This window comes from Hyaena hyaena, unplaced genomic scaffold (assembly GCF_003009895.1).
Source record: "Hyaena hyaena isolate Hyena2069 unplaced genomic scaffold, ASM300989v1 scaffold_151, whole genome shotgun sequence".
Lineage (NCBI taxonomy): Eukaryota > Metazoa > Chordata > Mammalia > Carnivora > Hyaenidae > Hyaena > Hyaena hyaena.
In genome coordinates this window covers 2,794,750-2,809,829 of record NW_024080783.1, presented here as the reverse complement: position 1 = coordinate 2,809,829, position 15,080 = coordinate 2,794,750, and the positions used below count along the sequence as shown (strand labels likewise).

The 15,080-nt window shown below is 34.7% G+C and overlaps 1 protein-coding gene across 3 annotated transcripts in view; it reads left to right on the top strand.

The window, feature by feature from the left end:
- The window catches only part of RABGAP1 (RAB GTPase activating protein 1), a 164,886-nt gene that overhangs the window by 70,279 nt on the left and 79,527 nt on the right, over nucleotides 1-15,080 (top strand). For all 3 annotated transcript variants that reach the window (XR_005529630.1, XM_039239071.1, XM_039239072.1), the window contains 2 exons: nucleotides 819-912; nucleotides 4,867-5,017. Coding sequence is in view for 2 of the 3 variants with exons in the window: in XM_039239071.1 (XP_039095002.1) it covers nucleotides 819-912; nucleotides 4,867-5,017 (245 nt within the window). In the remaining variant the exon portion in view is untranslated. The remainder of the gene's footprint in view (nucleotides 1-818; nucleotides 913-4,866; nucleotides 5,018-15,080) is intronic.

Here is a 15,080-nt window from a genome sequence, read left to right as displayed (position 1 = left end):
TTAGTCCATGTTTTCCCCCCTTTCATGACACTTTTAAATTCTTTCACAGGCCTTCTTTATCAGTGTCACTTTTTCACTCTTCCTATCTTGTAGTCTTTGATTCATATTTGAATTTACTTTTCTTAATTACTAGAGTTAAGTTTGAAATGATTCATTTTGATCCTTTTTGATATTTTTTGCTTTCTCTTATAAATTAATGTATGCCATTGTAGAAAATTAAGAAATCATACCTTCATCAAGACAGTAATTGTTAATGTCTTGGCATAATTTATTCCAGACTATTTTGATCATAACAAAGATTTATTAGCTCTTGATGTTTTTATTTTATGTGGCATTTTTTCAGATTATTAATGTAAACATATGTCAATATGCAATTACATTGTAAATATCATGTATCTTAATTTATTTAGCCAGTCTCTACTCTCCTGTTGTTGGACACTTAGGTGGTTTGTAATTTTTTTTTAACCGTTGTAAATAAGACTGGTACATATTTTCAGAGATAAAGCTGTTTGCTTTGGAAAAGAAAAAATAAAGATATCATATTTTGAGTCTCATCATTTTATAATTAAATGGCTCTTTTCCTCAGTTGACTAAATGTAGACCTCTGTGGAAAGCTAAAGTGAAATAAAGAGATTACAACAACATTTTATCTAGGACCATTTTTATTTTCTTTGCATTTATGTTTATATGCTAAAAGAGAAATTATGACCCCATGCTCTCAGTAAAGTCTTTCAAATTTGACTGTCATGTTTCCATTCATTCTTCTGGCTAGCATGGCCACTTTTGTTATCCTTTTCTATGTGTTTTATTTATTAAAGATAATGATGAACCCCTCTTGAGTGGATTTGGTGATGTATCCAAAGAATGTGCAGGAAAAATTCTTGAAACATGGGGAGAACTGCTGTCAAAATGGTAAGTTAGAATAGTTCTCCTTTTCATCTCTAATTCTCTTTTTCTGGGTAGGATATCTTCCCCTAACTACAATATTCAATGTTGGAACTATTCAATTCTGGAACCTATCATAGAAACCAAAATAGGAGGTTTGTCTTTTAGAATCTCTGTTTTTAGACATTTTAAGGGTAAGTAGTGAGTATCTGAAATCAGCTTTTAGAATATCAGAAACCTAATAAATTCTCACTGCTGCAGAAAATATTAATTCAAACATAGAATATATGGAGAGAATAAATCAGGAAAGATGTCCTTTTTATTGACGCATTCAGGAACCACTGACAGAGATAATACACAACAATTAAGACAGTACATCAGTATCAGGAAGTTTGGAGGACGCTTATACAGTGCACAGAGCCACAGTAGAGACTTCAGGTAGGGTCTTTCCTTACCTGTGTTACATACAGCAGAGTGTCATGAACACACTCTCTATATTGACTGCTCTAACAATTACTTTTCCTACTGACACTTGTAAAATTCATGAATTTCTTGTCAAGAGAAATTCTGTGCTCAAGAGATAGCTTGACAACATTGTTAAGCAGTATCCTATAGACTGTCTAAACAGGATACACTAATTTCAGGTATTTATTAATGAAACCAGAGACACTCTGGTAAGTCAAGTGGGTGAGACATTTATGTAATTTCCTTTTTCCTCTCTATAGGATGCCAGTGTATGCTGGGAAAAAAAGCTTAAAAGTGATGTGAGCACTTTTCTAATTTCTGACTTTCTGGTTGCTAGAGTTGTCATGTGAGTTTCCCGGGGGCCTGTTACTTTGGGGTCTGATTTTCTCAGAAAATTTAACTGTTGAAGCCTTTCACTATGTTCTTAGAAAACCATGTTTTGGCATTTAAAAATCTTCCATGCCTTAAGGAATGGGACTACAAATGGGCGTCATCTGCTTCTAGCTCTCTCATAGCTCTCACAGTGCTTTACACTTTTGGTGAAACGTGCTCCACATCGAGAAATGTCAAATGTGTACAGGAGGAGAATGCAAACCAAAGCATGGTTTGTCTTTACACAAGTGCTTTTAATAAATGAACTCTGCAGAAGCCCCCCTGGGATATAGTCCTCATTTATATTTGATATTCCTTTAGCAGTCAGAAGACAGACCTGCTGATGCTCTCGTCACAATTGTATTTTCAGTTCAGTGAATTTAGAGTGTTTGGACTGCTGCTGGCAGGCATTTCATCTGAAGAAAAAGGTTTCTGCTCTAAAATAGAAATGTAATTGAATCTTGACATGGTTACATAACAATGTATTTAAAATCATTTAGATATAGCATTTAGACTCTAGGTTTTTTTGGATGAACTCACCAGAAGTTTATACAATTGCTTGGAATTTGTTTTGTTATCAAGTTTTGTTTATTTAGTCTTTGAATTTTTTAAATTGCATCCTTGTCCCACTTCCTCAAATATGTTAACTGAGTTTACATTTTTTTTTAGGGTATTTAAAACTGTTTTTGCTGGTGTGGGACATATCTTCAGAAATGATAATACAGTTTTTTTTCTTTAATTCATTTCATCATTTTTTCCCATCATAATTATATATGTTCTATAGGTAGAAAACATTGCAATATTGTGGACATTTAGAGCCTAGTAGACCTGGCTTCAAGTCCAGCCTATTTTACTTCCAAGCTGTATGGTCTTGGGCAAGTCACTTAACTCTTCTGAGGCTCTTTCTTCATTTACAAAATATATGTCTTTCAAATTGCCATTCAGGATTATTGTAAATTAAAAATAATGGATGTTGTACTAGTAGTAATAGTGCTAAGAATTAATAACTTTACCATATGCCAGGCATTGTACTAAGTTCTGTGCTTTATTTCAGCTATAACAAATTTATGAACTAGTATCCATTTATGCAGATGAGGAAACTGTCTCAGAAATTTAGTCAGCAATTTTGGTTAGTAAATGGCAGACCTAGAATTTTAACATAGGCAAGTCTGATCCTAAAGCTGGTTTATTTAATTACACATTAGATTTTAGTGGTAGTATTAGTAGTAGTACCTTTGAGCTCTTATTTTCCAAGTTCATTTAAATGTGACTCTTAGTGGATAAGGTAACTAATATTGGTATAAAATAGTAAGTTGAGGTGGATAAATTTAATATGATCAACAATAAAATTATTCTGAAAATAACTTTACCAATATAAATTAAGTTAGGATTGGCAAATAAACCTAGGGTTAGGCTTATTGTTTCGGTAAAGGGTCAGGTCATATATATTTAGGCCATAAATATACATAGGTCATAAATATTAGGCTTTGTGGCCCGATAATTTCTGTCAAGACTACTTAACTCTGCTGTTGTAGGGCAAAAGCAGTTACAGATGATACATAAAAAAGGCTGTCTCCACAAAAGTTGATTTACAGAAACAGGCAGTGAGCCATATTTGGTGCATAGACCGTAGGGCACCAGTCCTTAAATTAAGTAACAACTGCTTTTGTTCTTTCTGCTCCTAACCCTTCAACTTTTATATAATTTTTTTTTCCCAAGCTGAGACAAACTATATTGAATTGTCTATAGCTACTACATTAGGGTTCTAGCATCACAGAATTAACCATTTTTAAATGTACTGTGCCTTATAGAATTCTAGGAACATTTTGAGAAAAATCTGAGTCCTTTTTGTATTTTGAGAGTGGTCATTTTGTATCAGTAACTTCTGTTTAAATTCGATAGTCAAAGAAGCAATTCCATGTCAGCAGGTCCTGCTTTATTGACTCAGTAATGGTAGCTCTCAAATCATAAAGCAGCCGTGATATCAGACAGAGCATTCATAGGTTTTAGAGTTTGAGGATTACCTAAGCCATTTAATTACAGCTTCCCTGAACTTCTTTCTCCATCTGTAAAACTGGAGATACTAACCACCCACCTCACATGGTTGTTGTGAGAATCAATTAAGATTGCATGCAAAGCACTAATTGATACTAGCATTTCAAGGTAAGTTTTATTTTCCCCACTTTATAGATCAGATAAATGAACTTCAAAGACTTTAATAATTTGTTTTGATGTTATAATAGTACAGTAGAAACTTCCTTATCCATCAGTCATTCAAAAATATTACTTGAAGCAAGGTATCATAAAAACTGTTGAAAGTTTTATTTTTATATTTAAGTATTTATTTTAACTTAGAATAAATATTTTAACTTAGAACATATAAATATACAGTTCACTTGTGAATTTTGATGCAGGGCCAAGCCCTTATCTTTGGCTCTGTGTCCACTGATTAGAATTTTGCTTTGTTTTTCTTACATAAGCCATAACCCTAAAACTATGGTTTCCAGTTTTGATTTTTATTAAAAAAATTTTTTAGGGGCACCTGGGTGTCTCAGTCGGTTAAGCATCCAACTTCAGATCAGGTCATGATCTGTGGTCCGTGAGTTCAAGCCCCACGTTAGGCTCTGTGCTGACAGCTCAGACCCTGGAGCCTGCTTAAGATTCTCTCTCTCTCTCTCTCTCTCTCTCTCTCTCTCTCTCTCCCCCTCCCTCTCCCTCTCCCTCTCCCCCCCCACTCACACTCTCTCTCTGAAAACTAAATAAACAGTAAACAAATTTTTTTAAAAATTTGAAAGTAGAGCAATAATTTAAAGATACTTACAGTCTAACTGCACAGTTCTTTCCTTCACCCAGTCTTTTAAAGTTATCTTGGCCAATCTAATTCAACACTTTTTTTTTCTTTATTAGTAAGTTACCTTTATTAAGTCTTTTAAAAAAACTTTTTGTTTAGTTTTCATAAAAATAACACTCTTTAGGATTGCCTGGCTGGTTCAGATGCTGAAGTGCACAACTCTTGATCTGGGCATTGTGAATTTGAGCCCCATGTTGGGTGTAGAGATTACTTAAAAACAAAATCTTAAAAAAAAAAATACTGTTTAGAGAATCTTTCTTTAATGTACTTACAGATTATGGCTTTCCTTTTAGGCATCTCAATTTGAGTGTGAGACCCAAGCAGTTGTCATCCTTAGTAAGAAGTGGTGTTCCTGAAGCTTTGCGAGGAGAAGTCTGGCAGCTGCTAGCAGGTTGTCACAACAATGACCACCTGGTAGAAAAATACCGAATTCTCATTACAAAGGTAAGGGGCTGATAATTTAGCCTCAACATTAATCCTTTTAGAAATTTGTTATGAAAAGATTATTGTGGCTATTTGATTTCAAGGAACTTTTTATAACTCTTTATCTCACAGAAGAATAGAACTTTTGTATACTTCTAGCCCAAAGTTGTTGCTAGTGTTGACACAAAAGGGAAGGAAAAAAGTTTTCTTCCTTGACTGACTTCACCTTAGAGGCAGAGGATAGCCTCTACTCATTGTGTATCTAAATCATTTTTTACCATAATCTCCTATTCAGTCAGATCATTTGTACCATGTAATATGAAGCATTATCTTTTGTTTATTTTAAGTTTTCACACTTCACATAAATGTGTTCTTTGTAGGTAAGGCCTAGTTCTAGTTCCTAGAATAGGAAGAACATGATTTTTATTCTCTTCCATTGGATTCCCTTTTAGCTCATTCCTCTAAAATGAAGAATTCTCATTTTATATAGTATCCCCTTCTCAAGTTCATGCATTCCTCAAGGTTTTGCAAGCGAAGCAACAAAAACTATTCCTTGAACAGTATATAAGAATTTAAAGTCATTTTCTTCCATATTAGATGATACTTTCTTTGTGCCTTTATGCCCATCTCAGTGGTTTTAATTTTTGTTTTTATTTTCTCCCACTCTTGGAGTATTTCTCTTTGGAAAACAGTTTCTCCATTTCCAAACTTGGGTTATGAATGAATTGCTCAGAACCCTCAATAATACATAAGAATTCTTTAGTGTGACAAAAGATGGGACTTCTTTTTAAAAATATATTAAAACCTTAGATGAATAATAGCTCCATAAAACTGTTACTTTAAAAAAATCTTCTGGGGAAGAACAGCATTTGAATATGAAATTGGACCTTTTCTTACCAGAAAAGGACTTGTATTTGATCAAAATATTGGTGTTCTCATTTTATTTCTAGACAGATGTTTTTTCTTTCAAGAACTAATATTCTGATTTTTTCCCATTATGTTGCTGCGACATTCTGATTTTCCCATTATGTTGCTATAATTGTTCAAATAGTGTTTGTTGAGTGCCTATCAAAACCACAGTGCAAGAGCTAGGAGGTAAAACAAAAAGCAATGATTTGTCATTTTGACAGACATAAGTCATGTGATTGTGTGAAATAGCAGTGGGAACTGTCAAAGTGGTGATTAATTCAGCCTAGGAGAACAGGAGAGTCTTTTATCAGGAATGTGACATTTAAGACCCATTACAGAAAAGAGCTCCCAGGCATGGAAGGATGGAAGAGCATTGTACTCACAGGTGAAGAGAAGTATTGAAAAATGAGGGTATGTGTATAGCTAGCCAAGGAATACCTACTTGGTTTTTTTTCGATTATTGGCAAATTATATTTTGGATATATAATTCTCAGTTGTAACTATCTTTTCCATTCTTCTTTTGAAGTCTTTTGAAACATTTGGTCAAAAATTGTTTCTTAAATGCTTTTGGTGTGGTTTTTCATACAAATAAATTAAAGATAGGTAGTATCCTGTTTTTCTGGTTCCGTGAAAATAGTGACATCATTTTTTCTCCCTAGGAACCTAGTAGTTGTATCATGTGTAAAATATCATTTTATTAACAAAATCTAGTATATTTGGTTAAGGTTTTATATATGCTGATGTTGTATACTCTTTATTTCACATTAAACTATTCAGGTGGTTAGAACTTGAAGAGATTTCTCATGTGTGTAGAATTGTTTAAATTGCTGTTAGATGGTCGGGAAATATGAATTATTGGGGCACCTGGGTGGCTCAGCCAGCTGAGTGTCCAACTCTTCATTGTGTCTCAAGTCATGATCCCAGGGTCGTGAGATGGAGCTCTGTATCGGGTTCTGCACTAAGCATGGAGTCTGCTTGAGATTCTCTTTCCCTCCGTCTCCCCTGCTTGTGCTTGCCCTCTCTCTCTAGTAAAAGTAAAAAATAAATGATAGTCTCTTCTTTAAAAAAAGTTAACAAAATACAGATTTAACTGTCATGATACTGGTAAATGCTTCATTTTGTTTTATACTACAGTGTTATTTAATATAAGTTGGTATTGCTTTTATTTTCAGTCTTCCTGGAAATAATAGTTATCATCATATACGAATGGTACTGGACATTTTAAAATTTGTGCTGAATTTTTTTGTGGAGAGAAACAACTTTAAAATTCTTTAAATTTATTTTTACAGCAAGCTGTAATTATGTAGGCTAAAGTACCCAACTTTAAAGTGTACAACTTGGTGATATTTTACATACAAATACACTGCTGTGACTACTACCAAGAGGAAGAATATATCCGTCACTCCAAAAAATTGCTTCTTTCCCTTTCTAGTCTTAACCACCTCTTTTGCACCCTTGAATGATCATTATTCTGACATTTCTCTCCCTACATTAGTTTTGATTATTCTTAGACTTCATTTAAATGCAATCATATAATCATGCAGCAAATATCTGTTCATATGGGACTTCAGTCGCTCATCTAATTTGGGAGTGTATCAGGAGTTCATCTTTATCTTTTTGTTTTCATTTTTTTAATTGCAGAGAGCATTCCATTTAAGGAATAAACCACAATTGAGAAAAATCTATTCTGCTGTTATAGATACTTGGTTTTGCTTTGTTCTCTTCTAGTTTTTTTTTTTTTAATAAATTTTATTAAAATTTTTTTAATGCTTTATTTATTTCTGAGAGAGAGAGGCAGCAAGATCAGGGGAGGGTCAGAGAGAGAGAGAGAGGGTGATACGGAATCCAAAGCAGGCTCCAAGCTCTGAGCTAGCTGTCAGCACAGAACCCAGTGTGGGGCTCGAACCCACGAACTGTGAGATCATGACCTGAGTTGAAGTCGGACGCTTAACCAGTTGAGCCACCCAGCTGCCCCTGTTCTCTTCTAGTTTTAGCCATTGTGAACAAACCTGCTATGAACATTCTTGCATTTAGCAAATGTTATGGTCTGAATGTTTGTCTCCCTCAAAATTCATGTGATGAAATTTAATTTCAAAAGCGATGTTATTAGGAAGTGGAGCTTTTGAGGGGTGCCTGGGTGGTTCAGTCTCCTGAGTCTTGGTTTCGACCTAGGTCATGATCTCAGGGTTGTGGGATCAAGCCCCACGTCAGGTTCCACACTAAGCATGGAGCCTGCTTAAGTGTCTCTCTCTCTCTCTCTCTCTCTCTCTTTCCTTCTGTCCCTCTCCCTCACTCACCTGCTCTCTCTCTGTCTTTAAAATTAAAAATATGTGGGGCATCTGGGTGGCTCAGTCGGTTAAACATCTGACTTCAGCTCAGGTCATGATCTTGCAGTTTATGAGTTCCAGCCCCATGTCGGGCTTTGTGCTGATAGCTCAGAGCCTGGAGCCTGCTTCTGATTCTGTTTCTCCCTCACTCTCTGTCCCTCCTCCACTCATGCTCTGTCTCTCTCAAAAATAAGTAAACATTAAAAAAATTTTTAATAAAAGTAGGTAAAAATTTTTAAGAAGGAGGTGGAGCATTTTGAGAGGCGATTAGGTCATGAGGACAGAGCCCTCATGATATCAAACAAACAGTGTCCTTATGAAAGAAGCTCTAGAAAGATCCCTCACCACCTTCCATCATTTGAGGGCACAGCAAGAAGTCACCAGTCTGCAGTGAAGGAGAGGGCCTTCATCAGATCCCTGACCATGTTGGCATCCTGATCTTGGATTTCCAGCCTCCAAAATTGTAAGCAATAATTTTTGGCTGTTTTTAAGCCATCTAGGCTGTGGTATTTTGTTATAGCAGTCCAAATGGACTAAGACAGCAAGGAGAGAATAATACTTGTGTATATATGTTACTAATTTCTAGAAGTTTTTAATTTATTCTGGACATGGGTTCTTTGCCAGATATACTCTTTATGTTCTTAAATTTCACATGTATTATTTTAGAGAGTTTTTTTTTTTTTAGCTTCTTCATAGACTGAATTTAAGGCAGGAAACAGTGATTTGATTTATAGAGTGAAGCCCCCAAACATTACCTTGCAAATTACCTTGCAAATAGAACTGATGAACATCTTTGTCATCATCTTGCTTTAATTATCAAGTTTGTCTTATAAGGGGATGTATGTAGGGTTTTTCCCATGTGACTTTTATAATCCAGGGACAGATTACCTTTCAGTAATAGAAGATATATATAGGTATATGTGTATTTTTAAGGTGTTTCTTATTTCTAAAAGCATTGGAGTTTGAGGGCACTTCCCCCCCCCTTTTTTTAAGGTTTTAATGTGTTTTTTTTAAAGAGAGAACTTTACATTCTTTTTCATCTCAAGAAGGGAAAAATGTAACAACAGTAGTAGCTGCCCTTTTTGAGCACATGTGTCACATGCCAAATTGAGCACTTGATAACCATTATGTCCTAAGTCCTAAGAAAATCCCTGTAAAGTGGTAATTACTATTTCCATTTTAGAAACAGAGAGAGGTTCAATGAAGCTTAGTAATTTGCTTTTAATAATTCAGCTAATAAATAAACTTTAGAGGCAGAGTTTAACTCAGAAACGACTCTAAAGCTGGTTCTTTTCCATTCTCCCTACTTGTCTATCCTTGAACTTAAAAAAAACATTTCTTTATACAGCCATGTATGTACGTATACAGAATTTCAGGTAGACAAATACATTTGTTTTTACATGTAGTTTTTTATTCACTCAACTCTTCTATTGGTAGGCATTTACTTTGCTTCCAGATTTTAGCCTCTAAATGGTGTTTTACTAAACATACTTAAACATTTTCTAAATCTTTTATTTTCATGGAAGAGTCAAAGGTGTGTGATTGCTGCATCAAAGGATGACCTGTTTTTTTAACTGATTATTTAATTTTTATATTTAATATACTTATATCCAGCTTGGTTCTCTGAAAGGCTATTGCAGTTCATAGTTCACCAGCAGTGTAGGAAAGTGCCTGTTACCCTGTATCCCAAACAGTATTAGTTATCAGTACCTGTATTTAATTTTTTGCTGTCAGTGGATGTAAGTGATATCAGTATATCTTTAGTTTGCAGTTCTCTGACTACTGGTAAAAATGTAAGCAATTTACTCTTCTATGAATTACCTTTTCATCTTTTTTAAACATAAAATCTCAAAAACCAGAGATGGAAGAAGATCACTTAGATAAGATAAAAATTATCAAGGTGCATGTATGGCTCAGTTGATTAAGCATATGACTCTTGATTTCGGCTCAGGTCATGATCAGTTCATGGGATCAAGCCCCGCATCAGGCTCTGTGCTGACAGCACCTGCTTGGGATTCTCTTTCTCCCTCTCTCTCTACCCTTCTCTTGCTTATACTTGCGCTCTCTCAAAATAAACAAATAAACATAAAATATAAAAGTTATTTACCCAAAAAAAGAACTCTGCACTATTATGTATATTAATCCTTTATCTTTATAAATATATTTCTTAAACTTGAATTCTTTATTGACTTTATTGATGGTTTCATGCCATACAAGACATTTTCAATTTTTATGTAGAAAAGTGTGTCTTGGTTAAGGTCTCTCCTAACTCTGAGTTTTGTAAATGCAATTTCTGAGATTTTCTTGCAAGATTTTTATTGTATGTGTTATATATTTATATCTTTAATCCATCTGGAATTTATTTTTGTACATGGCATATGATAGCAGCCCAGTTTTACTTTCTCCAGATGGATAACCAATTGTGCTACTCTTATTTTCCTGCTGAACAGAACTACCAGCTTTGTTATATATTAAATTCTCATATATACTGCAATTGAGTTCTAGATTTTTCTGCTTATTGATCAGTTTGTGTATTCCTATACCAGTACTATTTTGGTTAAAGAGGCTTTGAGTTATGTTCTGTTATCTGGAATAGCAAGTCTTTTTTCATTGTTTCTTATTTCATATTTTTTCTTACCTATTTTTGCATATTTAATCTTCCATATAAACCTTAAAATCACTTTCTCCAATCTCCCCACCGCTGCCTCCCGATAAAGTTATGTAAGGATTCTAATTTGAATTTTATTTAATTTACATATTAATTTAGGCTATACATTACATTGTCCAAGTGTCTTTACATCTAAGAGATGGTATGTCTTACCACTTGTTCAGATCTTATTTTATGTCTGTTAAAGGCTGCCTGTTAGAGTTGCCTTCATATATATGTCTTGTGCCTTTTTGTTAAATTTATTCCTAAGAATTATCCTAGAGTGTTCTTGCTGTTGCAAATGGAGTATTCTTCTGATTTCTATTTCAAGGTCCTACTTGCTACAATAGAGAATAGACATTGGTTTTTTAAATTCTGTATCCATCTGCCTCTTGATATTTTTATTAGTTCTCCTAATTTGATACTAGCATCTTTTAAGATTTTCAGGTATGCAGTAATATCAGCAGCAGAAACAGTTGCACTTCTTTTTTCACTGTTCATGCAGACTATTCCATTTTCTTTGTATGTTAGAAACATTAAGATAGTATTAAATGATGATGATAATAACTAACATCCTTATCTAGTTCCCGATTTTAATTAAGGTGGTGTTAGTTTTTTTCAATTTTTTTGAAAGCATACTGTTCATTTCTTTGATAAGTTTTAATTTTTATTTAAAAAAATTTAATGTTTATTTTTGAGAGAGAGAGAGTGCAAACAGGGGAGGGGTAGAGAGAAGGGAGACACAACAATTGAAGCAAGCTCTGGGCTCTGAGCTGTTAGCATAGAGCTCAACGCAGGGCTCGAACTCATGAACCTGTGCCAAAGTTGGACGCTTAACCAACTGAGCCACCCAGGTGCCCCTATTTTATTTAAAAAATGTTTATTTTTTGAGAGAAAGTGAGGAGGGAAGGAGCAGAGAGAGGAGGAGACAAAGAATCTGAAGTAGGCTCTGTGCTGTCAGCACAAAGCCTGATGTGGGGCTTGAACCCATGAACTCTGAGATGATGACCTGGGCCCAAGTTGGACGCTCAACCAACTGAGTTACCCAGGTGCTCCTGTATATTTTATTTTATTTAAGTGATTTTCTTCCATCTCTGGCTTCGAGATTTTATTAGGAATGTCTACTAAATTTTATTAAAAGGGTTTTTTTAAAATAGATTTTTAAATGTTATTTATTTTTGAGAGAGAGAGAGAGACAGAGAGAGAGAGAGAGAGAGCACGAGCAGGGAAGCGGCGGAGAGAGAGGGAGACAGGCTCCAAGCTCTGAGCTGTCAGCACAGAGCCTGACACAGGGCTCCACCTCACGAACTGTGAGATCATGACTGGAGCCAAAGTCAGATGCTTAACTGACTAAGCCACTCAGGTTCCCCTTAAGAGGATTTTTTTTTTTTTTTTAAGCACTTAATATGATTTTTACAAATTTGTAATGGAACAAATACAAAATCTGTCAACATTATGATAGACTTCTTGATACTGAACTACCCTTGGCTTCGTGGAATAAATTTCTGCAGACCAGATACTCCTAGATTCTTTGTTTTCTGATCACTCTGGCTTTTGACCAACGGCTTCTCAATCTTGATCTCTAGATAGAACTTGTCAGATAGACACATTACGAAGGAACCCTAATATGTTATCCATAGGGACTCCGATGGCCCCCTTTTTTTTTTTTACCCCCAGTTCTAAGACCTATAGCTATTGGGTTCTGGTGAATCAAACTGCAGTTGACAATGGAGGGAAAAGGAGACATTTTCTGGTCTCCATCTTCCAGAATCCACTCTGGCCCTTATTTCTTTTGATTATTTTTAACTTTTTATGCCATCCACTCTCTCATTATTGATTGATTGATTCATTGATTGATTTGCTTAGTAGCAGAAATTTAGGTTGAAATTGCTTCCTTATGTTTCTCATTTCTTTTATAATCACTCAGCCTTGTGTTTTCAGAAAACGGTTTGCTTTATTTTCTCTAGTAGTTTTATTGATAAACTTTGGTTGTAAGACTCTTTTGCTATGAATTTCAAGTTTGTATCCAAAATCTAAGTTAATAACAAGTCTATGTAATCATTCTTTACATTTTTAATTGTTTGTCCAAGGGAAGTCCTAGAAGCTCAGCCACATTTTACTAGTCTGGAAATTTAATTTAAATATCTAATTACAATTTCATTATTATGCAGATGTTTTTGTTTTAATTAAAAATATCTTTGGTAGACTTGGCAATAGTGAAAGATTCAACAATATATAGCCTTAGAACCTAGAACAAAAAGGGAGTCAATTTAGCAAAAAGAGCACTGGCCTTGGAGTTAGGAAGCCTGAGTACTAGTTCCAGCTATGCCATTAGCTTACATGAACTCAAATGAATTCTGCATTTGAGACCATTCACTTCCTCGTCTCTTAAATGAGTTTGCTGAAGTAAATGGATGATCTTCCTTTAAGCTTGAATGTGATGGTGAATTAGATATATAGCATGTTTGAATCCTGCCCCACAAAACAGCCCGTGATTCTACTATTTCACAACTGAGTACTCCTGCTATCTGATTCTATAGGAAAATAGGTTTTGAGTAGACTTTTAGAACTATATTGTGTGCTCCCAAATAGCAGTTGCTGTAGTAGGTCTGCTATAGACTGAATATGTTTCCATAAAATTTCTATGTTGAAATCATAACGCATACAATGTAATGGTATTTGGAGGTGGGCCTTTGGAATATTACTAGGTCGAAAGAGAGCAACTCTCATGAATGAGATTAGTATCCTTATCAAAAAGACCCCAGTTAATTCCTTTGCCCCTTCTGTCTTATAACAACATAGCAGAAGATGGCCATGGGTCCTCATAGGACACCAGATCTGCCAACACCTTGATTTTGGACTTCTAGTCTCCAAAACTGTGCTAAATTTCTGTTGTTTATAAGTCATTAAGTCTGGTATTTTTGCTATAGCAACCTGAATAGACTAAGACACATTTTTTTTGATTGTTATTTGTGAAAATAATTTCAAGTCTCCATATCGTATCTCTGTAACATGTTTCCTCTGGTGAGTTTCTGTAAGTCATATCTGTCCAGGGAGTTCTAAAGGTCTCCTGAATTATAAGACTGGAAACATAATAGTCTTGAATATCTGATTTTTTATAATTTTTGATCTTCATATAGGCAATTTCATATCTATCAACCTAATAGGTGAATTAAATAATTACCATACTAGGGTTTTACTTGAAAGATCTTCACAATTGCTTGTTGTCTTATTAGGCATTTGTTGTTTAGTCAGCCTTAAATACCTTTGAAAGCCTGCTTGATGTCAGCTGTATGTTAGGCTTCATGGATATGCCAAGAATAAAATATACTTGCTCCCTGGTTTGGGAGAGACTATAGTTTAATGAAGGAAACAAGCATTTAACCAATTACAGTAAAGTTGTATGAGAGTTACAGAAGAGAAAATACATATTGTTGTGTGGCATATGACAAGGACTTCTCATCTAAGGATTTGAAAAGGTCTCTTATTCAGAAATTACCAAGGAAGGGGATTGTTGGTTTGGGATAGAGTACTTCATGGCATGTGTGATGTTAAAAATCAGTGGGAAAAGCATGTGCCCAGGGGTGTGAGAGAGGTTGGCAATTTCATAGAGGGTGAAAGGAAATAAGGCTAGAAAACGTAAGTAGGGGCTAGATCTTTGAAAGCTTAAATAAACTCTATTTGGGATTTCTGGCAATAGAAAGTCATTGAAGCATTTTAAGCAGACAGTCATATTCACATTTAGAAGGCAGTATGCAAAATGGATTGGAGTATATGTCTGGAGCCAGATTGACTTGATTCAAATCCTAGTTATACTGTATTTAAGCCCTTGACATTGGGCAGTTTAACCTTCGATTTTTGTTTCCTTATCTGTAAATTGAGAGAATAATCGTACCTTATTTGTAGAGTTGTTAGAATGAATTTAGATAGCGCATGAGAACAGTAGGTACAATTTATAGCCCATAGTAAGTATAAATTATTGCTTAGTTATTGCTACTATTTGTATTATCATTATTATAGAATGGTCATTCCAGTTACTTGAGTTAGAATGGAGTAAGCTTAATTGAAGCTAAACCTGTTAGTAACTTAGGCAAGAGATGATTTTGACTTGGATCAGAGCAGTGGCAGAAGGGAAAAAGAAAGATATTATTTGAGAGACGTTTCAGTGATAATAGAATCTTTGGAACTTGGTGATCGAGTG